The sequence below is a fragment of the Endocarpon pusillum genome (assembly GCF_000464535.1).
Source record: "Endocarpon pusillum Z07020 unplaced genomic scaffold scaffold3350, whole genome shotgun sequence".
Taxonomy (NCBI): Eukaryota; Fungi; Ascomycota; class Eurotiomycetes; order Verrucariales; family Verrucariaceae; genus Endocarpon; species Endocarpon pusillum.
In genome coordinates, this window is record NW_006916312.1 from 332219 (window position 1) to 358829 (window position 26611).

Genomic DNA, 26611 nt, shown 5'->3' on the forward strand with positions numbered 1-26611 from the left:
TCGCAAACTAGCTGTTCTTAACATCGTGCTAGGGATACGTCCGCCTCCGACTATACACGCCAGTGGGTGGGATATGAGTTCTTACTTCGCTATACCGAGGAGAGCATGAAAGTGCAATTCATAGCATATGATTCGTTGAAAATGGCAAGTATTGCTTACTAACCACATTATACATAGTGTGATTGGCGAGATCATTGAGAATTCAAACAGATTGATTTGGAATCCGCCGTATTTTCCAACAGTTCCGTAGTAATGTGGTGAAACCTTAGCTGCTTTTCTAGGATTAGATCTGATTCGCATTCAATTCTTAGCAGGAAGATGCACCTACTACGTAAGGACTACGCCAAATCATGTCTGCGGAGCTATCGATGTACTTAGTGTGAATAAGGAATGCCCTGGCTAAATCGTTTAGAATCCAATTGAATCTTACTTACGGAGTAATTTTGGTGCATTTTTGCTGATAGTTGCCGGACTACGCTCCAAATACACTCCTTCCATCGTACTAACATGGTCTTGCCTTGAATGAAACATGCTGCTTCGTCCTGGGATTCTGCATGTGGTAGCGACCATAAGGTTCGAGCCGTCCGAAGGTCCGATATGGAGCCGGGAAAGCCAATAAGTAACTAGTGGTATCCCCTCTTATCTATTCGCCATGGGTTCTGCGCCTCGGGACCGTTGACTCGGTATAGTCCTCGCTGGTGCAACACCCTCTTCTTAACCTGATTTTCGTTGATCCTATGTCCAGCTGTAACATTGTCTCGGTCTGTTGGATGAAGTTTCCCCTTCGACTGCTAGCTGGCTTCTTGGTTGCCAATTGAGCGTACTATGGCGTCCCACAGCGGGTGGCTACCTAGAGAAGGTAAGTGATACTCTTCGGCTCGAAAAGATATGGCTGAATGATCATAGGGTTTGTGGCTGATCCGGTGGGACGTTTGATCAAGAGGACTATATTGAATCCTGCTCTAACTTTACCTCTTCTGCTTTTGACCCAATATACCCCTTCCGGCCAACAATACGCGTCTTCTCATCAGCGCGCATTACATGCATTCCACATAGCGGTCTGTTGGGGAGTATTACGTTGGCTGAACAACTTTCTGAACAGAAGGGCGCTGAGTAATGGTGTAAGCGACGAATACGACTGGAGCAAGGAGATTGTCGTTGCGACTGGTGGCAGCGATGGCATTGGCAAAGAAGTAGTCAAGATGCTTGCTGCCTCAGATATCAAAGTGGCAGTTCTTGATGTACAACCGCTCACCTATGAAGCACCACCATCAGTGAAGTACTTCCAATGCGATGTCACTTCCTCGTCCGCCATCGCAAAGGCGGCGTCTGAGATTCGATTGGAAATAGGAGAGCCAACTGTCCTGATGAACATCGCAGGAGTCGCCACCGGAAAGACGATCCTTGATAGCACTGAAGCGGAGCACAGATGGACATTCGATGTCAACACCCTGTCGCATTATCTTCTCGCTAAAGAGTTCCTGCCGAGCATGATCAAAAAGAACCATGGTATGGTGATGACAATCGCTTCCCTGGCAAGCTATGGTCTCGTTGCAAACCTTGTTGATTACGCCGCCTCTAAGGCCGCCGCACTGGCCTTCCATGAGGGCCTGACCACTGAGTTAGTGACTAGATATAATGCACCAAGAGTGCGGACACTGTTAATCACGCCAGGACCGGTGAAGACTTCGCTCATCAGGGGTTGGAATCAGCGTGATGGTTTCGTGGATTACATGCTAGATCCTGGGACGGTGGCAGAAGAAATTGTGAAGAGGGTCCTTGCTGGACAGAGCGGGCAGCTGATTCTGCCCGGCTTTGCCAGCTTCCTCTTTCCTATGCTAAGAGCAATGCCATACTGGTTTAGCACTGCTTTGCGGAACAAGAACGAGGGTGTCCTCGCGCAGTACCGTGGAAGGCTTGTGGAAGATCCGAACAAGAAGTACGCCAAAAGTGGAGGGCCCGGATAACAAGGACAAACCCTCAAAGATCCTGTGGAAGATGCTTTACAACCACGTCGTTCATTTGTGACTGTACTTTGCACAGTCATCGTCTAAGCAACATATCACATTCACGCTTATTGGATACGTTGACTGTTCGCGGAATGTTGGGATTGAACATGAGTAATTGTTGCGTTCACGTCCTGTATGACTGGTCAACGAATGCAGAATTCACATGCCCCATTTTACCTTGCGGGAAGAGTTAGGAGTCATGGCGAATATGATCCTGTACCAAGTAGCATTATACATCTGTCACTGTACTGACCACATCTCTAACTTGCTGAGGCTTCTTTGTGACCGGTCCCTGTATACGTGTAAGATACTGTAGTCCGTGGGTCTAAGTAACAAGAGCCCGTGTCATTTTTCCAGACCGTGAGAAGTTCGTCCCATTAGGTGACGGGAATAGAGGACTGCTTGGAAAGGTATTGCCACATTCGCCCGGCCCGGGATCAACACTGCTTTGCCCAAAATACCTGTCCATGGAAAGAGAATGGGCTCACATCAACGTCAGTGTCGTGGCTAAATATGGTCTCTCAGTCACTAACCTTCACCTATTTGATTCATAGGATTATCTAGGTGAATGTTTCAAGGAGGTGGAAAATTACAACCGTCTGGTGAGGTACCCGTAACCAAATTATAAGGGGAGAGTGGCCAGGCTACCAGCCACGTCTCCCTGGAAGTTAATGTACTACAGGGGGGGCCTGAAGTAATGTTAATCAGGTGCTAGTAGTAGCTAGTTCTCGTTACCAAATTTCAGTACTATGATTCGTCAGTATGAGGCTTATTTCATACGTAGCCATTGTGACAAGCTGATTTGTTACATCTAACTTCTTTTGGACGTAGCTGTTTGTGCAAAGGACGTTTATCAGTAAAGATACTAGCGCTGGCTAACATTACTTCAGGCCTCCCACGCAGTAACCCCTGTCTGGCATAACTATGATCTGCAGCGCCGCATCTCATTTAAGAAGCACAACTCATCGGTCTTTGGACAGACCGAAAGTAGCCAATCGCATTGTTACATGCAACAATTCCCTCTCTCGATTTCTTTTGCGTCGAATCAGCAATGATTTGCACATTGCACAAGCAATCCTGGTCTTCCTTTCGAGCCCGCGACCTGCCAGCGCAAACCCCAAGAGCATCAAGTTAGGAGGAAAGTATTGCACCTCCTTCGACATTTTAATCGCATAAGTACTCGCCACCGAAGCGCAAGCTGACGCCAACCGAGAACTGCCGTCACTGCGATCCCTGGAGGGTAGGTAGGTTTAGGCAATCCTTCACAGTCCAAAGACAAGTTGGATTCGTCTAATCTTCGATCAAGATCTAATTCGACACGATCGTCGAAGAAGAGTGCGCTACGCGAAAACCCTCAGCGGATCATACCGACCTCTACTAGTTTTTCGTCGTCTTCGCGAAGCCCATATCCTGGCACGGCCGCCCCGTCAATCGCCTCGAGCTATGCGACAGCCAACACCCATGACCCTTTGAATACTCCTACCAGGCTACCAAATCTGCTGACAAACGGGAGTATGGCAGATCAAACGTCACGGTCTGAAACCGGGTTACGGCGGTCGAACCGGCGGGGAAGTAACGGTGACAGAAGACGACACAGGAGTGGAAGCAGAGAAAGCAAGCGAGACAAGCGGGAGAGGAAGCGCTCGCGGAGTCGAGAGCGCGAGAAGAGGAGAAGTGATTCGAGAAGAGACAGCAAACAAAAGTTGAGAGAAAGTCAACGTGGAGAAGATAATGAGAAGAGTGACTCTGGTAAGAGAAGCGGGCCACCAAATCTCGATTCTCACGTGGAGAACCAATTTCCTGGCGAGTTTCCAACCACGTTCGCGGCTCCTTATCGACCTCCAGGCCTAGCTGCGGATTACTACGGCGATCAAGGAGAGTCGGTAGCAGATCAGCCAGGAGTCAGACCGCAACCACCTTCAATAATCTACACGGCGGACCAAGCTCATCTTCACGAGCCCACTGCTGAAGCTCTGCCACCACCGGAGCCGAGCTCTCTGGGACAAGTTGGCGCTGCCGCAGCGTTCTTTGCAGATACGAGTGATGTCGAGAATGCAGTCCCTACACCAACGGCGAAACCATCAAGACCAGGTACGAAGCCGTCCAAGCATTCAGGGATCGATACCAGCCCAAGGACTTCCCCTCGCCTAGAGGCAAGACCCACCCCGTCATTAGGTAACATGGGAATCGCAGAGGCAGCAGCAATGGGCGCTGGTGTTGGTCTTGCGAGTGATTACTTCGGCACATCGACCGCACCTATGCCCGGGCCAGGCGGCTTTTATACTTCACCTACATCTAACACACATGACGAATTATATAACTCGATTCCCAACACAAGCTCAAGTCGCCCTCCTAGACCCCCGAAGCAGCACTCCGGATCGAACACTGCCCAGGACGGTGCTGCCGTTGCGGGATTCGCTGCCGGAGCTGGTGTAAATTATCTTGGTAACCATCATCACTCAGGCCAAGGCTCGTATGGCGTTCACAGTCATCAGCATCTACATGGCACCCATGGCCTTTCAATAGGCATGGCAGATCGGCGGAGGCGACGTGGACCGCTTGACAAACTTATCAACTTTTTCAAGGACCCCGAAGGCGTCGGCGAGTTCGAGGTGTATACTGAGGCTATTGGAGTTTGCAAATACTGTTTTGATCCACGGTCTAGCCCAAGGGATGCACCAAGAAAACACAATCCCAACCGCAGGTATTTGGGCGGTCGGTATGGTAGCAGCACGAGAGTAGATAAGGTCTATCGGCAGCATACTTCAGACGATGAGAAGCGAAGAAAGTCCGGCTCCAAAAAACCATGGATTGCAGGTGGTCTTGCCGGGTATGGGTTGGCAAAACTCGGCGAGAATGTTCTAGACGATAGAGATTATGATGACACATACAGCGTTAGGACTGGACAAGCAAATGAACATCAACAATTCTCCAATCAGAGCGAGCGCCACTCCTCCACCAGGAAAGAGAGGCACCCCTTGCAGGAGGATATGCCATTGCATCGGAGTTCGTCCCATCGACATGTCGAGACGAGATTTCGAAAAGATAAGGGCACAGACGAGCTATATGAAGAAAGGAAACCACAGAAAAGGCGGAGCTCAAGTTCAAGTTCAAGTGCAAGCTCTGGTTCACACCACGACACGTCAAGAGGTGCTGCCATGAGCACTTCTCAAAGACATGGTACCGTTTATCGGAAACGAAGTCGGTCGCCGAAGAAGCAATACTATCATAAACGCGTATCGCCCAGGCACTCATACGTTGACCTTACCAAGCCCTCGTCCGGTGGAACAGGCATTGTTTCTTTTTTCAGTTCACCATCTGCCAATCGACGCAAAGGGAAGAAAGACAAAGGTATCTTCGGCTTTGGCAACGTTTCTTCCTCTTCATCAGACGCAGATCTGGCTTTTGGTGAGGGCTCGGTCAGGAGAAAGGATAGCAATCGAGAAAAACCACCAAAGCATGATGATAGAAACGTGAATAGCGCCATACTAGGCCTCGCAGCTACTGGTGTTGAACTTGCTGCGGCGAGCTCGAAGAAGGATTCAAAGCAAAAGCGGAACGTGGGTTTCGTAGAACAAGGGGGAAGACACGGACGTGAAAGTCGGGTTTCCCAACCGCGATGGTCCCATCCCAAAGAATCTGAGTCATCGAACGAGGAGAACTCTGCGTGGGAAGATGCGTCAGATGATGAATCTAGCGAAAATTCTGCGCTTGCCTACGGATCCAAGCTATCTACTCGTCCAAGTCGAGAATCGCTTGGTTCCAGCGACGGTACTTCGAAATGGGATTGGCGGTGGAACAGAGGTAAGCAAAACAACGCAAGATCGAGACAGGGAGATCGGACTTCCTTTGTGTCGGCCGCGGCAGGATTGCCAGGAGCAGCATTACGACCGGCAGCATCATTACACGAACAATTCGATACAAGGCAAGGCTCAGCAGGTCTTCCCGCCATGCAGCAGCTTCATCCCATTCCCACATCCGATCCGGGAGTCTTCGATGTTACGCGGCAAACCTCGACTGTTATCTCCCCAATGTCAATCGTTCCAGCTTCCATCACGACCTCAACTGTTCGTCTCCAACATCCTCAGCCTGTTACACCTGTTTCGCAATCAGTGTACACTACCTCGGCAACTAGCAGTGCTCCTCTTTACAGCCAAGTCAGCCCGGTACCTCCATTCTTCAGTGACCAAACAATCACCCCCCCGAACGAGCCTAAAGCTAGGCCTCCTTCTCCTCAACGCTATAACGAAGCTAGAGAAAGGCGCAGGCGTGAATCATCTCCTACTCACTTCACAGTTTCAAGGGATGTTGCGGAGAATCGACCACATCGTCGTGCTTTAACGAAAGACCAAATTTCAAGTGTCAAGTTTGATCTTACCAAGGAACAGACTGAACGAGAGCGACGATCTCAAGAGCGTCGGAAGTTTAAACGGGATAGCGAAGATGATCAGGAGCCTAGAAAGGACTCCGCTGAGAGACGAAGAGCACGAGAACAAGAGATCAAGCAAGAGCTCGAACGACTTGATCAAGAGGACAGGCGCCAGAGCTCAGCGAGAGAGGCTCAGCAAAACGACTTTGCGGTGCCGAATGCGGCTGTTGCTGCTATGGCTGGCGGACTAGCTGCTGCAACGGTGTTGGCGGAGTCCGCGTCTGCAAAGGACGACGACCGCAGCATAAGAGAACACCCCCCAGAGCGAGAAGTTGTTGACGGCCCATGCCAATCACCAGCAGCAGAAAAGGGTGCCAACGAAGACACAACTGAGTCGGATAACAGGCGCCAGCGAACAGCGCAAAAGGTGGCAATCAGAATTCGGACAAGTCCCAATCCTACCCCCCACGATGATTATGTCGCCTATTTTACGCCACCAGAGCTTCAGGAAAAGCTCAAGGAGCACAATGATGCTGCCGAAAGACGTCGTGCTCCGGAGCCGAGCTCTCCCATGACACCGGTGGTTATCGAGATTGTCCCGAAAGGTGATGACTCACCTAGCTCGCCCTCTTCACCTACCTCAGCAGGCTACAAATTCGATCCATTCCATTATAGGCCATTCGGTATTCTAAGCAAAGACGATCCCTCGGCAAACCCATGGCCTGTGCCGCGCCTTGACCTGATCGAACCAACACCGCCCCATAGTGCTTGTAATTCTGTCCGAGAAACATCGTCCCCCATCCCGCCTCCCAGCCCAGAGCCTGTCGAGAAGCCAGAGCCAAAGCCGAAGCGACCACGGAGCGACGTTAGAGTGAGTTGGGGCGAGCATGAAACACACGAATTCGAAGTTGTCACACCAATGGACGATCTTCCCGAATTTAGTCAGGAAAAGACGCAACAGTTGCACAATATCAACGATCAAAATCCGGACACCAAGCCCGTCCTTGTAGACGTACAATCGACAGAGTCTGTACCTGGGAGCAGCCACCATTCTAGCAAAGCAGATTCTGAGGACTATGGTCAAGATCTTGAGTTTGCTGCAGCGCTGGCAGCGGGTGCGCAAGAAGCTGGCTTTGATCCGTCCATTGTCATAGATGATCCGACCTATCACCGACGCGACTCTCCGCCAGGCTCTGAAGACAAAGGTGTCTATCAATCACCATTTGCTGAAACGGTCTCCGATCTGGGTGTATTCCACGACCAGTCTGCACCATCCCAAATAGGACTTGTCGAAGGCGAGCTCCCACCCACACGGGAAGCCGAGAATGACCAGAACCAGGAAAAAGTAACGGGCTCTGACAATGATGAGCTCTCAACATCAAAGCTGAGCAAGGAGGAGAGGAGACGGCTTGAGAAAGCTGCAAAACGGGAATCAGAAGTCGGTGTCTCGACTGCCTCGGAGAAGGTCGTCCAAGAGACAACTGCTCGCCAGCCGGACCATGGCAGCATCGATAATGCCAATGACGCTGAACCAAAAATACCTGGGGGCTTCAACGTCTTTGACTACTATGATGGACAGGCTACTCCCGACATATATGTGACCCCTAAAACAAGTAAACCGGAGGAAAATGGAAGTGAATACTTTCCGATCCAGGCGGCTGTCGATCCTGCATCGCAAAGCCCACCAGAACAGCATGTGGGGCGACAAGAAGCTTCTGAAGAGAACGGCAGGCCCCCAGAGGTGGCAACCAAAAAACTAAGGCGAAGTTCAACGAGAGACTCGGATGGGTTCTACGATGACAGATCTGTACTTTCAACCCCTGCCAAACTCAAAGATGGCTCTGGAGGGAGTAAGAAGTCAAAGAGACGATCCAGAAAGGACGATGACGCCAACGACGACATGGGCTCTGTAGCTTCGATGCCTGCTGATCTTAATAATGATAAAAGCTCGAAGCGTAAAAGCAAAGACAAGAAATCTGGTGGAGTACTTGCCTTCTTTTCGTCCGGCAAATCCGATGTCAAGCTGAAGGATACCAATGACGACGAGAACAGAAATACCCGTGAAGAGCCTGGAACCTCGAAAAGGAAGGCCAAGAGAAAGCCAAAAGATCGGGACGTTGACGACGGAGCACCAACAAGGAAACGAAGCAGGAGCGGTTCGCGCTCGGCAGGCAAACAAAGCGAGAGACACCGTAGTCCAGATGATGAATTCTTGTCGTCCGAGGAGGCACCTGAACGAAAACCTCGCGATCAAGCAAATGGAAATGAGGACCTGTCTTTTTTAGGGGAGCGCCCCGAAATGCCAACGGTATCTGATGGTGCTTCGGGGTCCGCGACCGAAAGAAATCTAGAGCAAGATGCTATAAGTGCTCTACCAACGACTACGATGGCCGAACCCCAGCCGCTTACAGATGCTCCAACACCTTCCCTTCTAGCGACCCGAGAGAGCCAGGAGTCCACAATTGCAGACCAAGATTTGGCATCGACGCCATCAGCGGAGCAAATGAGACCAGAAATACTATCCGAATTGCGGACATCAGATCTATCGAATTCTCCGGCGACAAAGGGTTCACCTACAGCGGTGCCCATCCACTTTCGTCGGCCACCATTGTCCCCTGGCGCTGCCAGATCGGCTACTGTTGGTGCTTCTGACGCTACAAGTCTACCCAACTCACCGATGTTGCCACGAGGTCGTCCAGGTCGTCCGAGCTCCACTGAATTTAGGTCTAGGGAGTTCCGACCATTATGGCTTGTTGAGAGACACGCAGGATCTAAAATCGAGCAAGCTGAGATTGAGGAGACCTACCCATCCTTGCCATCAAGTCGAACCAGTTCTGCGCATCCGTCGATGGAGAACCTTCGAGGGGTCCAAGATCTCGAAGATGTTTTCTCGCCCGAGCAAGCCCTAAGTCAGCCGTTCGGACATCGACGAAGCAGTAGCTATCCAGGTTGGCACCCTCAACGGCCAACCTCTCCCGATTTTCTCGACTCTCGAACGGCAACCCCAACTGCGACTGAGTTTCCTAGGGATGTCAAGGAGAAGCCCAAGTATGAATTTCATTCACCATCCGAATTGCTGCAAGACCCGTCTACCTTGCATGAGCAAGTCCGAATGACAGACCCACCGTCGCCACCTATGAATCTGCCAGGAGCTCTGTCTCCAGAGCTATCTACGCAGGCATTGGAGGCTGGAGCTGCACCAGACACGGAAGCTGTACCACATATCAAATCAACATTAGCAATGGAAGCAACTCCGGAGGCCACTCCAGCATCACAAGTTGCAGCAGCAGAGACGAATATATTACCACAGATCAGAGCAGCAGAAGAGACGAGCACAGCACCAGAGGCGAGCACGGCACCAGAGGCGAGCACGGCACCAGAGGCGAGCACGGCAGAACAGGCGAGAACGCCGGAAGAGGCGAGCACGGCACCAGAGACGAGAACTGCAGAACAGGCGAGAACGCCGGAAGAGGCGAGAACGCCGGAAGAGGCGAGAACAACAGAAGAGGCGAGAACGCTGTGGCTAGCTTCTCCAGGACGAACTGATGATAAGAGCGAGGACAACAGAAGAGGCGAGAACGGCAGAAGAGGCGAGAACGGCAGAAGAGGCGAGAACGCTGGAAGAGGCGAGAACGCCGGAGGAGACGAGGACAACAGAAGAGGCGAGAACGCCAGAGGAGAGGAGAACAGCAGAAGAGATGAGAACACTAGAGGAGAGGAGAATAGCAGAAGAGATGAGAACGGCAGAACAGACGAGAACAGCACCAGAAGAGACGAGAACAGCACCAGAAGAGACGAGAACAGCACCAGAAGAGACGAGAACAGCACCAGAGATGACTGTGGCACCACAAGTCGACGTAACAGCAGAGGCGGAAGCAGCAACAGAGTCCAAAGCAGCACTAGAGGCTATCCTGGCACCACAAATCGCAACAGCATCGCAGGTCGAAACCACATTAGAGACAGAAAAAGTACTAGGACCAATCACTGCACTACAGATCGAAACACCAACACAAGTCAAGACAACAACAGAAGCAGAAACAGTACCAGAGGCCACCGTACTACCACAAAGCACGGTTGTGATGCCAGATGCTGGCGTCAGATCTGCTCAACATCTAACACCTTCAATCAGTCCTAAAGTTCTCGAGACACAGGGAGAAACTGATGAGCTCGTCCAAACTTCCACCACAAAGAAGAGGGATGAGAAGGATAAGAAGAAACGTCCGCAACTCTCTAATGAGGACGAAGAAACAAGCAAGACTATAGTATCCGACGCCGGTGGCAACTCCACCCAAAATCCAGTAGCCCTAGTCGTGCCTGAATCTGTTACAGAGGAAGGCACTGGTGAGTTCGAGCAGGTCTCTTCCAAGAAGGGGAAAAGCAAAAAGGATAAGAAAAAGCGTTCGCAAACCTCGAAGGAGTCTGGACCTGATACAACTGTAGTGCCGTATCCTTCCGATGTTAACCAAGAATCGATAGATCTAGCACCCTTAAAATCTATCGAGGGAAGGAGAGAATCAGATCAGAGAGAAGACCCAAAAACAAGGGAAGAAGCTGACGAGTATATGCAAACTTCTATCAAGAAGAAAGGCAAGAAGGACAGGAAAAAGCCTCAACAATCTCGGCGGGAGGCTGAACCTGATACAGCTATAGTAGCAGATTCTCCCAGTGCCGCCCAAGAATCAGCAGATCTAATACCCTTAGAATCCATCGAAGGAAAGGAAGAACCAGAACAGAGAGAAGAACTTAAATCAAGGGAGGAAACTAACGAGGATGTGCAAACTCCTATCACGAAGAAAGGCAAGAAGGCAAAGAAAGGCAAGCACGGTAAGGGTTTGGGTGCGAGCGAGATGCCTCAGACAAAGCAGATTATACAACCCCCTGTCCGGCCTGTGCCTGTCGAGTCTACGCCCAGCCAGGTTGAGGATGTATATGTTGAGCCCGCATCTGACGCACCTACACCAGTCGAGGCTACATCTGACGCACCTACACCAGTCGAGGCTACATCTGACGTACCTACAACAGTCGAGGCTACATCTGTCGAGCCGCCTCCTGTTGAGGCTACATCTGTCGAGCCGCCTTCTGTCGAGCCACCTTCTGTTGAGGCTACATCTGTCGAGCCGCCTCCTGTTGAGGCTACATCTGTCGAGCCGCCTTCTGTCGAGCCACCTTCTGTCGAGCCACCTTCTGTCAAGTCGCCATTGATTAAGCCTCCATCTCTTGAGCCCCAGTCTGTGGAGCCTCCGTCTGCTGAGTCTGTATCATTTGATGCTGTACCCGTTAAGTCAACAACTGATGAACCTGTCTCTGTCGAGCCTGCATCGTTTAAAGTTGTACCCGTTGAATTTACCTCTAACGAATCCGCATCTATTGAGTCCATAGCTGTCATACCTGCGTCAACTGCTAAACCTGCACCAACTGTTGAGCTTGCACCACCTGTCAACCCTGCATCAACTGTCGAACCTGCATCAACTGTCGAACCTGCACCAATTGTTGAATCTGTATCAACTGGTGAACCTGCACCAACTGGTGAACCTGCACCAACTGACAAGTCCATCCTCTTTGACTCTGCATCTGCTGAACCTGCACCTGCTGAATCTGCAGTTGTCGAGTCTAGACATGTTCAAACAGCATCAGTCGATCCTGTGTCTGAGTTACTATTCGCAGACCCTTCCCATGAGAACGTTTCTGACTTGACGACAATTGAAGTGGAGGCTGAAGCTAGCAAAGAGATTCTACCCCAAATACCACAACCTCTGGCTACCCTTGACATTGCTAGGGAACAGGATGAACCCGAGGAAGTCGTCCAAATGACTGTACAAGCTGAATCCAAGACGGGGATCGTGCCCGAAATGCTGCAATCTCCAGTCACCCTTGATGCTGTGAAGGAACAGCAAGAAGCTGATGAGCCCGTGCGAATAAGTGAAGCAGCAACTGGCCCAGAGACCGCATATGAAGTGCCGCAACCTCCAGTAATCCGTAACGCTGACAAGGAACATGAAGAATCTGATGAGTTGGAGCGAACAAATGTAGAAACTGCGCCTCGTATACAGCCTGCGCCCGAGGTGCTGCACCCTCCAATGACCCTCAACGCTGTCAAGGAATATAAAGAAACCGATGGGTTGGTGCACACAAATGTGGAGGCTGCACCTAGCACACAGATTGCGCCTGAGTTGCTGCAGGCTCCCGTAACCCTCACCACTTTTAATGAAGGTGAAGAACCCGAGGAGTTGCTGCGAACCAATGTGGAAGCTGGACCTAGCACACAGACCGCGTCGGAGGTGTTACAGGCTCCGGCGTTCCCTGAAGCCATTGAGGAACAAGATGGACCTGACGACTTCGCACGTGATGTACTGCAAGCCTCAGCCTCCCCTGAAGTTATCACAAGAGAGGAAAAGCACAATGAGTTCGTACGCGAGGAATTGCAAGCTCGGATGTCTCCTGAAGTTGTGGAGATGGGAGAAGGATCTAGCGAGCTCGCGCGCGACGTACAACAAGCCACTGTCTTTCCCATTGTCAAGGAGGAAGAAGGACCTAGCGGGTCTATATCTGACGTGCTGCAAGCTCCAACTGCCCCTACACATAAGACCGAAGAAGAACTCGACGAGCTCACTCGCGGCGTACGCCAAGCCCCAGTCTCCCTTGTTTTTGAGAAGGAGGAAAGATCTGGCGAGTCCATGTCTGGGGTGCCGCAAGCTTCAGTCTCCCCTGTTGTCGACAAGGAAGAAAGACCTAGCGAGTCCATGTCTGAAGTGCTGCAAGCTTCAGATCCCCCTGTTCTTGACAAGGAAGAAAGACCTAGCGGGCCAATGTCTAAAGTGCTACAAGCTTCAATCTCCCCCGTTGTTGAGAAGGAAGAAAGAGCTAGCGAGCCTATATCTGAAGTGCTACAAGCTTCAATCTCCCCCGTTGTTGAGAAGGAAGAAAGACTTAACGAGTCCGTACGCGAAGTGGTGCAAGCTTCAATCCCCCTTGTTGTTGAGAAGGAAGAAGGGCTTAACGAGTCCGTACGTGAAGTGGTGCAAACTGCTGTCACTCCTGTTGTTGAGAAAACAGAACCCGCTGTTGAGAAGAAAGAAGGGCTTAACGAGTCCGTACGCGAAGGGGTGCAAGCTTCAATCCCCCCTGTTGTTGAGAAGGAAGAAGGGCTTAACGAGTCCGTACGTGAAGTGGTGCAAGCTGCTGTCCCTCCTGTAGTTGAGAAAGCAGAGCCAAACGAGTCCATGCGCGAAGTGGTGCAAGCTCCCGTCACTCCTGAAATTGTCGAGAAAAAGGAGGAATTCGACGCCTTTACGCAAGTTCCAACCAAGAAAGGGAAGGGCAAAAAGACCAAAGGTTCCAAGGCTGCTAAGATTGTCGAGTCTGACCGTGGCGCACAAAGCTCTTCCAACCCTGTCCTTGTTCATGTATCCGAGGCAATGGAAGGTCAGGACGAGGTAGGGTTGGCGCTGGCAAATGAAAATATTCCACCCACCGGGGAGATGCTGTCTGACACGCAGCGAGCTCCGACCGTGGCCGAGCCCACTAGAGAAGAAGAGCCCGACCCGTCCGTGCAAATTCCGATCAAAAATGGCAAGGGCAAAAAGGACAAAAAGGACAAAAGGAAGCGCCAACAAATCTCTGGAGAGGCTGAAATTGACACACCTACAACGCCAGACATCTCTGGGAGTTCCGCTCAAAATCTAGCAGAATCCGTGGAGAAAAGGGAAGAGTCAGGGCGAACGGGAGAACCTAAAACAAGTGAGTCGGATAAGGAGGGAGCTGATCCCATTGCAGGAATCTCTGGAAAGAAGATGACCAAAAAGGATAAGAGAAAGCTCAAGCAGTTGGCTTCGAAGAAGGAACCGCCTAAGACGACTGTGACGCTAGATGTTCCTGTGCGTTTCACGCAAGAGTCCACAGAACCCGTGGAAGAAAGAGACGAACCGGGACAACTGCAAGAACCTGAAAAGCACGAATCTGATAAGCAAAAGGAAGTAGCTGATGAGGCTGTGAAAGTCTCTGCTAAGAAGGGCAAGAAAAGCAAGAAAAAGGACCGGCAGATGGCTTGGGAGGAAGATGTCAACACGAATGCAATGCCAGACGTCACTGTTGGTTTCCCTCAAGATCTAGCAGAATCTGTTAAGGCAAAGGAAGAATCCAAAAAGGTTGAATCCGATAAATTGAAAGGAGCTGACGAGGATGTGGAAGTCTCCGCTGAGAAGGCCCAAAAAGGCAATCAAAAGCGCCAGCAGTTGACTCTGGGGGAAGAAACCAATACAAATGTCATGCCGGATGCCTCCGCTAGCTCTACTCAGGACCCGGCAGCGTCGGAAGCTGATGCTATACCTCCGGATGTGGCAGGTCTGGACCCGACTACTACAAATGCTGCTGCATTAGCGGTGCAAACGAAGAGCGATCACAGTAAGGAGCCAGATTCGTATTTTCCTGAAGCAGGATTGATACACGGTCATGAACAAGAAGGCCCCGTTTTAGAGCAGACAGAGCGTTTTCATGATCAGCCGCAAGCTTTTTCTTTGGAGCTAGAAACAGATCATGGCGTGGAAGCAACCAAGACCGGTCTTAGTCAAGGGCCCGACTCAGATTTGCCTGGGCCAGGATTGGTGCGCAGTCCTGAAAGAGAAGGCAGTATTGCCGAACAGGCAAAGCAGTCTGATGAACAGCCGCAGCTTTTTGCTGAGGTAGAAACGGACCAGGGTGTGAAAGCAACTTCGACAACCCTTGACGAAAGCAATTGTGCCGAAGGGCAAATTTCCCATTTTCCTGAAGCAGGCAGTCTAGAAGGGGATGGCACCAATTCAGAGCAGCCAGATCAATCTCATGCACAGCCACGGGTTGTGGTTGAGGAGGCAGAGGCAGACAAGGGCTTGGATACAACATTGACTGGTCACAGACAAGAGCTAGATTCATATCCCCCTAAAGAAGGCAGCCTAGAACGGGGTAACAATATTTCAGAGCAAATAAAGCAGCCCAAGCAACCCGAGCTATCTGAGCTATCTCACGAACAGCCTCAGATTGTTGTTCGGAATGCAGAAACAGACAAGGGCTTGGAAAAAGCTTTGACTGCTCATAAACAAGAGCCCGACTCAGATTTCCCTGAAGGAGGCAGTCTGGAACGGGATGACAATATTTCAGAGCAAATAGAGCAACCCAAGTTATCCGAGCTACCTCACGAACAGCCTCAGATTGTTGTTCGGAATGCAGAAACAGATACAGGCTTAGAAAAAGCTTTGACTAGTCACAGACAAAAGCCAGATTCAGATTCCCCTGAAGGAGGCAGTCTGGAACAGGATGACAATATTGCAGAGCAAATAGAGAAACCTAAGCAACCCAGGCAACCTGAGCAACCTGAGCTATCTCACAAACAGCCTCAGATTGTTGTTCAGAATGCAGAAACAGACACAGGCTTAGAAAAAGCTTTGACTGCTCATAGACAAGAGCCAGACTCAAATTTCGTTGAAGGAGGTAGCCTGAAAAAGGAAAGCAATAATTTAGAGCAACCCGAGCAATATCACCAAGAGCCAAAGATTGTCATTGAAGACGCAGAGACAGACGGGGGCCTCAAAACAACTTTGACCAATTTCGACAAAAGCGGAGATGATGGCCTTGAAGGTCGAGAAATGGAACGATTGCCAGTCCCAGAAGATGAAGTCAAGCAGTCTCCAGGGCCCCAGGTTGTTGGTGGGAATGTAGAGCCAGCTGAGGGTGGGAAAGTAAATTTGACCGTTTCCAGTGAGAGCGAAGCTCGTGTACCGAGGAGTCAAGACATGGAACAGTTGCCAGGCCCGGAAGATCCTATCGAGCAGCCTTATCACCACTCGCAGGCTATTACTGGGAATGAAAAGCCAGTTGAGGGCGCAAAACTCAGTTCAGCCAATCTCAACGAGAGCGTCCTTCATGCAGCTGTAGATCTAGAAATGGAGCAACTGCCAGGCCCAAAGCTTGGAATGGAGCACGAAGCTGAAGCAGGAGGTGAGAGGAACCGAGACAGTGGTATACAATTCTCGGAGCAAGCCATAGCGCCAGAAGACCCGAGTCAAGCCACCTTTAGAGACAGCGGCTACACTCCGAGCCCTATCACTCGACCTGGTTGGGATGAAACAAGTAATCATTCCGAATCTGAACGGCCTCCTCGACAACTCACTCCGACAAGTTCTTCCGAAGATCTTAGGAAACGGCCTCGCAGGCCTTCGAAGAGAACCTCTAATCCAGACTTTACGCCAGGTCTGGCTCGCAGTGCGGGCTCAGATCAAGATGTTGCACGGTCAGGAGCAGAACTCAGCGCCGTCGAAATCGAGACACATCGTGAACCATCACCTGTTGACTCCACTACGAAGGACCGATCATCTGCACTGTTTAATTCTCCACCTTCCAATCTATTTGAACCGTATGAAAGCGAGCCTCCATCTGATGCTAGACACCCTTCGGCCCGCAGCGATACTCATCAATCCCCTCCGCCTAGGCCAAATTTCGAAATGACCTCTGATGCTCGAGATCAGCCCGCAAGTTTGGCAAGTCATCTTGGCGATCAGTCGACAGAGACGCAACATCCTAGGGACCTTCCCCCAGAGGGGCCATATCAGTCAATCTTTGGCCCACCAGCTCCCTCCCATGATGCCGTAGAGCGAGCTCTGACGCCACCACGGACTCCACTTCAAACCATTCCTGAAGACGAGCGAGAGAATGAAAAGAGCACCAGTCTCAGGCGTCGACGAAGTCCATCCATGGTTGCATCACCTACGAGAAGTAACACATCTACAGGTCGAGCAGGGACTCCCAATACGGCAGGCCGTGGTACGCCTGAACTGCAGCCAGCACACAAGAAGCTGCGTCGGAGTCCTGGCTCACAAGACATGAGACGGGCCTCTTCCGGTTCTGAACTTTCAGACAGACCCCTTCGACTCAAGAGTCCTGCTCCTGATGTCGAGCGTTCCGCTACGCCCAGATCATGGGGGCTGGGACAGCTGCTGCCGCGGCTGGAGCAGCAGGGCTTGGGGCTGTAGGGCTTGGGGCTGTAGGGCTTGGGGCTGTAGGGCTTGGGGCTGTAGGGCTTGGGGCAGCAGGCCTCGGGGCAGCGGTGCTTGTGTCTGGCTCACGTGACGGAGAATCGACGGATGGCACTAAAGCTCTTGGCCATGTGCAGGTGCAGCCAACCGCGGTGGAACAACGCAGAGCCCGACAACAATTGGAAGCGGAGGCTCTGCCCTCGTCGTCAACCTACGATCCCGTCAAGGACCAAGGCAAAGAAACCGTCAGAGATATGGCGGATGTCTATGTAAGTAATTGGCTCTGTTTCCAGTCTCCCTTCTGGCTGCGATGGACTTCTTTGCTGACTATGTTCGCAGGACGGCTATGGCCAAGTTCCAGGATCTCCCAGGTCCCCCACCCGACCACCAAGTATCCAAAAACGTCGAAGTATGCAGCAGATACGGGATCTCGAGGCCCGGCTCGATCAGCTTGCATCCGAAAATCGAACCCTTGCAGCTGCCAAGGTCGATGCAGAAAAGGAGCTGGAAGAAGCCCACCACAACCAGAGCAGGATAGAAAATGCGTCACAAGAGGCGCTCAGTGCTCGCCAGCTTGCCTTGCAAGAGAAGGATGCGGAGCTGGAAAAACTTCGAGAGGCTGTCCAGTGGATGCAAAATGAGGTGACCAAGTTGACCCAGGTGAACGAAGGATTGGCTTCTGCGAATCAGGCACTGGCCACAACTCATACCCAGCTCGAGTCGCAACACATTCAGACCCAGACCCAGTGGCAAGAGTCGACGAGAGAGCTAGAAACCTTGAGGTCTCAGCACGAGAAACTCTCAACGGGAATGGAACAAATAGTCCGGCATGAAATTGACGTGGCTCTTGCAGCTAAGAATGCGGAACTGCGACAACTGTATAGCAGTCTCGAAGCTGCCAAAGAGAAGATTCGGGAACTACAACAGCAGATTCTTGCCAGCCAGAACGACGAGGTCATCACCGCAAGAGATGAGGACTACTTTGACGGTGCTTGTCAGCAACTATGCCAGCACGTCCAGCAATGGGTCCTCCGCTTCTCCAAGTCGTCTGACACGCAAATCTGCAGATACACCAATGAAGTACGCGACGACAAGATTGTGGACCGCTTCGAAAATGCCCTTATCGACGGCTCAGACGTGGACATCTTCTTGGGTGATCGCGTCAAACGTCGCGACGTCTTCATGTCGGTGGTCATGTCCATGATCTGGGAATTCATCTTCAGCCGCTACCTCTTCGGCATGGACCGCGAACAACGGCAAAAATTGAAACAGCTAGAAAAGAACCTCTTGGAAGTAGGCCCCAAAAGTGCGGTCCACCGCTGGCGCGCCCTGACACTGACCTTGTTGTCTCGCCGCGAGAGTTTCGCTGCCCAGCGCGCCAAAGACACCGAGGCTGTGGCGCAAGAGATCTTCGGCACGTTGGCGCGCTTCCTCCCTCCACCTTCCCACCTTGAAAACAAGATCCTCGATTCTCTTCGTAACGTTCTGAAACTCGCCGTCGATCTCTCCATCGAGATGCGCACCCAACGCGCCGAATACGTTATGCTCCCGCCGCTGCAACCGGAATACGACTTGAAGGGTGATCTGAAGAAGCAATTCGTGTTCAATGCCGCATTGATGAATGAGCGCAGTGGAGAAACAAGTTCGAATCAGGAGTTGGAGGCTCAAGGGGCGGTGGTGAGGATCGTGTTGTTCCCTCTTGTGGTGAAGCAAGGGGATGATGATGGAGGAGGAGAGGAGAAAATCGTTGTCTGTCCGGCGCAGGTGCTTATCGCGAGGCCTGAGAAGGAGAAACCGGGCAAGAAGATGGGGGCGAGCGGGGCGGTGGGTGGGGAGAGAACGGGACCGGGAATGGGAATGGGAATGAATCTGGATCAGAAGAGTATGCGGTCAAGTCATAGCGTGGCGCCTAGTTCGTTGGATATGGGAAATGTCATCTGAATTGCGTTTCTTTTTTCTTTTTGAGAACCATGGACATGATTCTGGCCAGGAGGAGCGTGGAGTTTGCTGCACCAATATGGGGGGGGGGAGGGGGGGGGGAGTCGCTTGGTCTGTGTTTATTGGAATCATCTTACCATCATCTTGCCAGCTAGGTTCTCCAAGCGCGCTGGCGAACTGGATGAATGAATCAATGTCATTTTTCACTTTCTCTTTGTCACTCTCATTCTCATCCTCATCCTCAGCGCACTGACTCGCTCACAAACACCGTCTCATCTATCCGTCTTCTCTTGCTTGCTTGCTTGCTTCCTTAATTGAAACATTGCATTCCTTTGCGTTGCTTCGGTCTGAGTCACTATTCACTATTGGTATCGATAGATACAGGTTTACGGAGAAAGAGGAAGAAAGTCCTGGGAGGAGGAGGAGGAGGAGGAGTGAAGGGAGATCTGTCTCCAAATCTCACACCCCTCCCCCTTTTCTTTGGTTGACTTATGCTATGTGATAACTTTGTACTCGACTGGGCTTTTTCTATTTGATTTTTCTTACCGTCTCCACACCAAGGTCCCCCCCCTCCTTTTTTTCTTCTTCTTCTTCCCGTCCCGTATGGAAGCTGGGCCAAGGCTAAGGTAGATAACATGTACATGTAGATGGGAGAGAAGCGAGAAGAGAGAAGCGAGAAGAGAGAAGCGAGAAGAGAGAAGCGAGAAGAGAGAAGCGAGAAGAGAGAAGCGAGAAGAGAGAAGCGAGAAGAGAGAAGCGAGAAGAGAGAAGCGAGAAGAGAGAAGCGAGAAGAGAGAAGCGAGAAGAGAGAAGCGAGAAGAGAGAAGCGAGAAGAGAGAAGCGAGAAGAGAGAAGCGAGAAGAGAGAAGCGAGAAGAGAGAAGCGAGAAGAGAGAAGCGAGAAGAGAGAAGCGAGAAGAGAGAAGCGAGAAGAGAGAAGCGAGAAGAGAGAAGCGAGAAGAGAGAAGCGAGAAGAGAGAAGCGAGAAGAGAGAAGCGAGAAGAGAGAAGCGAGAAGAGAGAAGCGAGAAGAGAGAAGCGAGAAGAGAGAAGCGAGAAGAGAGAAGCGAGAAGAGAGAAGCGAGAAGAGAGAAGCGAGAAGAGAGAAGCGAGAAGAGAGAAGCGAGAAGAGAGAAGCGAGAAGAGAGAAGCGAGAAGAGAGAAGCGAGAAGAGAGAAGCGAGAAGAGAGAAGCGAGAAGAGAGAAGCGAGAAGGGAAATGGACGAAAAAGGGAAAAGAAGCAAGCACTATGTATGCATGTATGTATTTATTTATTTAGTCGCCAAGGAGCTGGAGCAGTAAGCTGGAAACGCATGTTTGCTGGGCTGTTGCCAGCATACATACGCATGGTAGCCGATTTGTATGGGTGTGTCCTGGACGGTAGAGGCATGCATAGGCTTCGCTTTTCTTTCCAAGTTTGGGGCCACATATTCTGATGTGTGTGTTCGGGTATATTCAGTGATCTCGTCTTGACTACAAGCTTGTTACGTTGCAGAGACCGGGATCATGAGCATGCCAGTATCAGTCAGTGATCGGGTCATCCCCCTCCCTCCTATACCCACCAGGAATATCCAACCACAGCCCTCCCTCTTTTCCCGGTTTTTGATGCCTCAACCACCCTTCCTCTCCCCCAGCCCACCACCCATGTTCGACAATCCTCCTCCTCCTCCTCCTCCTCTGGCCCTCCCCACGCCCAGACCCAGCCCGATGCCACCACTCCCCAAACCCCTCCGCAACGCCAATTTCTCCCGCTCCATGCCCAATACCTTTTGGATCCTCAGGAGCCCCTGTTCCGCACTCCCACCCACCAGCCGACAATCATCCACGTGGTATGGGTGCTCGATGATCACGTTCTCATTCACCACCATGGCGGTGCCGTGCCATCGAGCTTGGTAGGTGCGTGAGATGCCGTCGAAGATGTCTTGGGCTTCGCGGGTCACGCCGCGGCCGCGTTTGGCGTCTTGGGCTTTGAGGGCGGCGACGGTGGAGTTGGTGCGGGTGGTCAGGGAGGGGATGTCGAGGTATGTGGGTTGGGGAAGGCTGGGGTTGGGTTTGGAGAGGGTGTTGTTGTTATTGGGTGTTGGTATAGGATTTGAGGGGGTGGAGAGGACAGTGCAGGAGGTGAGAGTGCGAATGGGGAGAATTTTGAAGGTGTTGGTGGGCGGCGTAGAGGAGGACGTGGAGTTGCTGGTGGGATTGGAGTTGGATGCAGCGGCAGTGGGTGCAGAGGACGATGAAGGGGGAATGGAAAGGACGAGGAGGTTCGTGATGGGATCTGCTGTGTAGAGGAGACCTTCATAGGTGGCCGAAGTGGGTGCACTGGTGGTTACGCGCACGCTGGCGGTATCGTATCAGTCAGCTTGTACAGCTTGTAGCATTTGGCAGACTTGGAGGACTGACCGTGCACCCATTACGCCGCTTAGCACAGTCTCTGGAGAGACGGTAGGAGAGGGTGGAGCGACACTGTTGGGCAAGGCAACAGGCACTTTGTTTCCCGCATTCTGGCGCTTCGTTTCCGATGCCATCCTTATACGAGCATCGAATCAGACTAGATGGAGGAAGACGGTGCGTGCATTCGCTGAACAAGAACGCTCAGAGGAGGTAGAACGAATGACTTGAGAAGGAATGGCAGTGCTCGAGGATGAGCGGGAGTTTGAGGTAAGCATGCACAAGATTACAATTCACGAGAATCGAGAAACGAGCAACACGAACAAGAGGTGTTCACTACAGCAAGCTCACTCCCGCATTGCATTGCGGTGAAGGGTGTAGAGGGTGTGAAGGGTGGTAGGTGGTAGGTTGTAGGTGTAGGTGACAGGAGAAGTATTCATGTGGCCAGCCGAGACTGAGAGCGGAATATGGATATGGGCATTCCATGTCCCTTCGTGCATCCACTTTCACAAGCACTGCACTTCATACTCTCTTCTTGCTGCTCCAAGGCAGTGCTCAGGGACATTCACTGCGTTGGTTCTATGGCGTTGCTTCACAATCCTGCTCGAGCAGATCTTCATACAAAAGTTACTCCTCTCTCTATGCAAGAAGCCAAGTCTAAAGCAGGTCTACTCCAAATCCTGCTGTCTCTTGGGCGGACGCGGTGTCCCTCCTCCACGGTCTGTCCCTGATAATAACTTGGGATCTGCAGAGGGGTTTCGTGATTGCTCGCCGGCAAACAGTCGCGCCCCTTCATCATCACCTTCATCCAGAACGCCCACGCTACCCCTCCGACTTCCTCCTCCACCAATGAAGGAATCGGGTCCGGCAGCCCCCATGGCAACGTCCCTCCTTGCCTCTTCCCGCATCTTGGTGATCTTGAGATAATTGTAGGATGCGATGCTGCCTATGGTTATGAGCAGTCCACTCACATTGATAGGAGTAAGGGGGTCGTGATAGACGATCTCTGCCGCGGTGATCGTGACCACTTCTTTGAAAATGCCGCAGATGCTCAATGTAACGACGTTGGTGCGTTGTAGAAGTGAGTACTCCGAAGTAGTCATGCAGAAAGCGAGACACCCAGGGAATACAAGGAGAAGTATGGAGATGATGCTGCCTTTCTTCTCCGCTAGGGCCGAGAGGCCCGCAAAAAGTGCAGTTGGTCCTTCAGCAAAGGTTGCGATGGTGACCAGGCTGACGAACATGATCGGTGAGAGGAAGAAGAGTGTCGCAAAGGGATTGCTGGTTGCTGGATGGCGTAACAGAAGGATCTGTGTCAAGCCCCATCGGAACCCGCTGAAAAAGCTGCTGGCAATCACGAGTGCAAAGCCCAGCGGTTTGAAGTCCGCTTCTCCGGCAACCATCATAACAACCCCGACCGTCATGGTGGCAATGATCAGGATGAGCTTGTAGGAAGGAGTCTCCAGCCGGAAGAGGAAGGCGAAGAGGAGGACAAAGGCGAGGGACGACGATTTACACATGGTAAGAAAGGTGAGGGTGATGTAGCGGAGCGAGGTGTTGCCGAGGCCGATGTCGAGGGACGTGGCAGCACCACAGGGTAGAAGGCGAGTGAGCCAGAACAGAGGGGTTACCACTGGTTTGGGCTTGCCTGGGTCGATGTTGTCGGAAGAAGTGGGATCCGTAGGGAGTCGTGTATATGGTTGCGAGAGGTGAGAGGGGCGGAGAGATGGGATGAAGAAGAGGACGGTGGTGGAGAGGCAGAACTGGACGAGCATATGAAGAGAGGTGGTGAAGAGGGGAAAATGGAAGTCGAGGTGACCCTTGTCGAACATCCATTTGTTGTACTGTCATCAACCGTCAGCCGTGTTTCATGGCACTTTGTGATTCAGTGCGCTGCTTACAATAGAGATTGAAAGCGAGAACAAGTACCAAAGCAGAATCAGAACAGAGTTGATGAGCAGCTTCTTGATCACATCTCGATCTGCCAGTCTCGCCTCGTGCCTGGAGACCGGAATCTGTTCTCCTATTCGAACGTCGAGATGATCTTGCTGACGCTTCCTTTGTCGCCGCTCGCGCTTCGTGAGACCAGTCTCTTCGTCCATTTCCGAGCCTGAATCTGATTCTCTGTCAGATATCACGTCGCTCATCTCGAGCTCTTCGCTTGTTGACATGGACTGCGCATTGGCTCTACCATCGGACAGGCAATGCGCTGCGAGTAGAAGATTGGGAGCATGCGGCAGAGGTTTGACGTAGGTGGTCGGATGATGTCCGATCAGTGCTCATCCCATGCATTCCCTCCTTGCCGTGATTTGGGGTCAGCCGTCAGGGAAGTGAGGCCGGCTTTCGGTCTGCCTTTGAAGCTGCGCGTCTCGCGTTCAACAAGTCAGCATCTTGTGATGCCCAACCGCTAACTTAGGCTTGCCAAGATTGGGGGGTGCTGGATTCCGGAGTTTGCTTTCCCCCAAATAAAATATACGTACAGTAGAACAAGTCATTCAAGGGGTATCAAGCACTACAAAGACTATGACTGATCAACGATATATTTATTGGCATCTACATGCTGCGCAAGGCAAAGACTCCGAATTTTGGGCTTGATTTGGCAGCGGCGACTGCAAAGCATCTGGTGACGGTTCCAGCTGTCCTGTAGACAGCTTCACAAGAGGGAACAACTCATTGCCACCCAAGTCAATGGCTGCTCTAGAGAACACCACCCCTCATCACTCTTAGGCAGTGTATGTGGATGCAGAAACATTGCCGCCTCTTCCAGTCCAGTTGACGTGGATGTTGTCACCTTGAGGATACTTCTCGTTTGCGTATTCAGGCTTGATCCTGAATGTGTGAGCGCCGAAGTAATCACGCTGGGCTTGCAGCAAATTGGCGGGCAGGTCCTTGGTTCGGTAGCCATCGTAGAAGCTCAACGCAGTGGTGAAAGCAGGTGTAGGGATACCCCACAGAGCACCTTTGCTGACGATGTCTCTCCAGCCTGGTTGCGCTTTGTGGATGGCCTTGTTGAAGAAGTCATCGAAGAGCAGATTTTCCAGCTCAGGGTTGCTGCGGTATGCGCTCGTAATGTCCTTCAAGAAGACTGATCGGATGATGCATCCACCACGCCACATCAACGCGATTGAGGGCTTGTTCAGCTTCCATTTGTACTCTTTGGCAGCCTAGCGAACGACGTCAGCACGATGACAATCATCACGGTAAGCTCCACTCACGTTCTGGATCAACATGAAGCCTTGAGCATATGAAATAATCTTTGATGCATATAATGCCTGTTCTAGGTTGTCAATGAATTCTTGCTTGTCGCCATCGAACTTGGGCGTTGGTCCTTCCAAGAGTTTGGCAGCACGACCGCGCTCTTCTTTCAGCGAACTCAGGCAGCGCGCGAAAACGGCTTCACCAATAAGCGTGACTGGCATGCCGAGATCAAGCGCATTGATAGCAGTCCATTTTCCCGTGCCTTTCTGGCCAGCCGCGTCCAAGATCTTTTCGACAAGAGGAGATCCATCGTCATCCTTGAAGCGAAGAATATCTCGTGTGATCTCGATGAGGAAGGAGTCGAGAACACCCTTATTCCATTTGTCAAATACATCGGCCATCTCATCAGCGCTCATGCCCAGGCCACGCTTCATAATGTCGTAAGCCTGCAATAAAGGATTAGCAGAAGGAAGCGGCACCTTCTTCGGTAGATGGATTGCGCACCTCGGTGATGAGTTGCATGTCACCATACTCGATACCGTTATGCACCATCTTGACGTAGTGCCCCGCACCTTCATCACCAACCCAGTCACAGCAAGGCTCACCATCGCTCTTGGCTGCGATGCTCTGGAAGACATCTTTGATATATGGCCATGCCTCCTCATTTCCACCAGGCATCAAGCTAGGACCATATCTGGCACCCTCCTCACCGCCGGATACACCGGTCCCGACGAATCGGATACCTTTCTCCGCCAAATATTTCGTCCTCCGGTTGGTGTCTGGGTAATGGGAATTTCCACCATCGATAATGATATCTCCTTCCTCCGTGAAAGGCAGAAGAGCTTCGATGAAATCATCCACAGCCTTGCCGGCCATAACGAGCAGCATCATTCGTCGAGGTTTCTTAAGCTTGGACACGAATTCTTGGATTGAATGTGCACCTTCGACGTTCTTGCCTAGAAGCAATCAGCCATGGCTTGGATCAATGCACGAGAACGGCATACCTTTTGCCTCGTTCTCCATGAACCGGTCGACTTTGGAGACGGTACGGTTAAAAGCGATGACATGAAAGCCATGATCGGCAGCATTCAGGATCAGGTTCTGGCCCATGACGGCCAGACCAATGAGGCCAAAATCACCACTGGGATGGGAACGCGCGGTTGAGCCGACATTGATGCCGGCCAGGCGCGCTCTAAAGTTAGCAAGTAATCTTGGTCAATCAAGTATTTCATTGCAACCTTCGAAGGTGGAACAGGAGAGTAGGCTTCGCAGTAGGGAGATGCAGGCTCGGCAAGAAATTGTGCAGGTACCCAAGATGCTGTGGAAGGTTATGACAAAGGAGAGAAAGCGAATACTCACGTTGGGCCTGACATCTTGACAAGCTTCTCTACTAAATCTAAAGAATCAGAAAGATTCGTTCAGTGCTTCTGGGGTAGCTGCTCGTCAGGATCTTGCAAGGTAAACTGGTCTATGAGGAGAAAAGTTGCGTGTTTCAGTATGAGTAGATACTCCGCAAGGTTGATGGGTTTGATGGTGGGGCGGAAGAAAACGACCCAAGGAGGGGCAGCAAGCTGGCCAGCAGCGGGCACCAGGAGCAGCAAATCCCGACCCAGCTTGATACACTGTATATTGTGGCATTTGGGCATCACGACTACAGCACACATTTTTGTAGATAATGCTTTCCATCATCGAGCTACGAGCCACAGGA

The 26611-nt window shown here is 51.6% G+C and overlaps 5 protein-coding genes across 5 annotated transcripts; 2 read left to right on the plus strand and 3 right to left on the minus strand.

The window, feature by feature from the left end:
* Window positions 1-825: 825 nt before the first annotated feature.
* EPUS_01763 (uncharacterized protein) lies at window positions 826-19322 on the plus strand (the record flags this gene model as incomplete). The annotated part of the gene is made up of 7 exons (XM_007804368.1): window positions 826-859; window positions 907-1018; window positions 1103-1939; window positions 3316-10264; window positions 10320-17169; window positions 17304-17650; window positions 17721-19322. The coding sequence occupies 7 exons, from the start codon at window positions 826-828 to the stop codon at window positions 19320-19322; spliced, it is 16731 nt and encodes a 5576-aa protein (XP_007802559.1).
* Window positions 19323-19966: 644 nt separating this feature from the next.
* Window positions 19967-20596, plus strand: EPUS_01764 (uncharacterized protein; the record flags this gene model as incomplete). The annotated part of the gene is made up of 1 exon (XM_007804369.1): window positions 19967-20596. The coding sequence occupies one exon, from the start codon at window positions 19967-19969 to the stop codon at window positions 20594-20596; it is 630 nt and encodes a 209-aa protein (XP_007802560.1).
* A 331-nt stretch (window positions 20597-20927) lies between these two features.
* Window positions 20928-21842, minus strand: EPUS_01765 (uncharacterized protein; the record flags this gene model as incomplete). Its single annotated transcript, XM_007804370.1, has 2 exons — window positions 20928-21654; window positions 21718-21842. 2 exons carry the CDS (start codon window positions 21840-21842, stop codon window positions 20928-20930), a joined length of 852 nt encoding a protein of 283 aa, XP_007802561.1.
* Window positions 21843-22373: 531 nt separating this feature from the next.
* EPUS_01766 (uncharacterized protein) lies at window positions 22374-23876 on the minus strand (the record flags this gene model as incomplete). The annotated part of the gene is made up of 2 exons (XM_007804371.1): window positions 22374-23549; window positions 23607-23876. The coding sequence occupies 2 exons, from the start codon at window positions 23874-23876 to the stop codon at window positions 22374-22376; spliced, it is 1446 nt and encodes a 481-aa protein (XP_007802562.1).
* Window positions 23877-24428: 552 nt separating this feature from the next.
* EPUS_01767 (6-phosphogluconate dehydrogenase) lies at window positions 24429-26013 on the minus strand (the record flags this gene model as incomplete). The annotated part of the gene is made up of 4 exons (XM_007804372.1): window positions 24429-24869; window positions 24921-25349; window positions 25408-25859; window positions 25908-26013. 4 exons carry the CDS (start codon window positions 26011-26013, stop codon window positions 24429-24431), a joined length of 1428 nt encoding a protein of 475 aa, XP_007802563.1.
* Window positions 26014-26611: the final 598 nt, after the last annotated feature.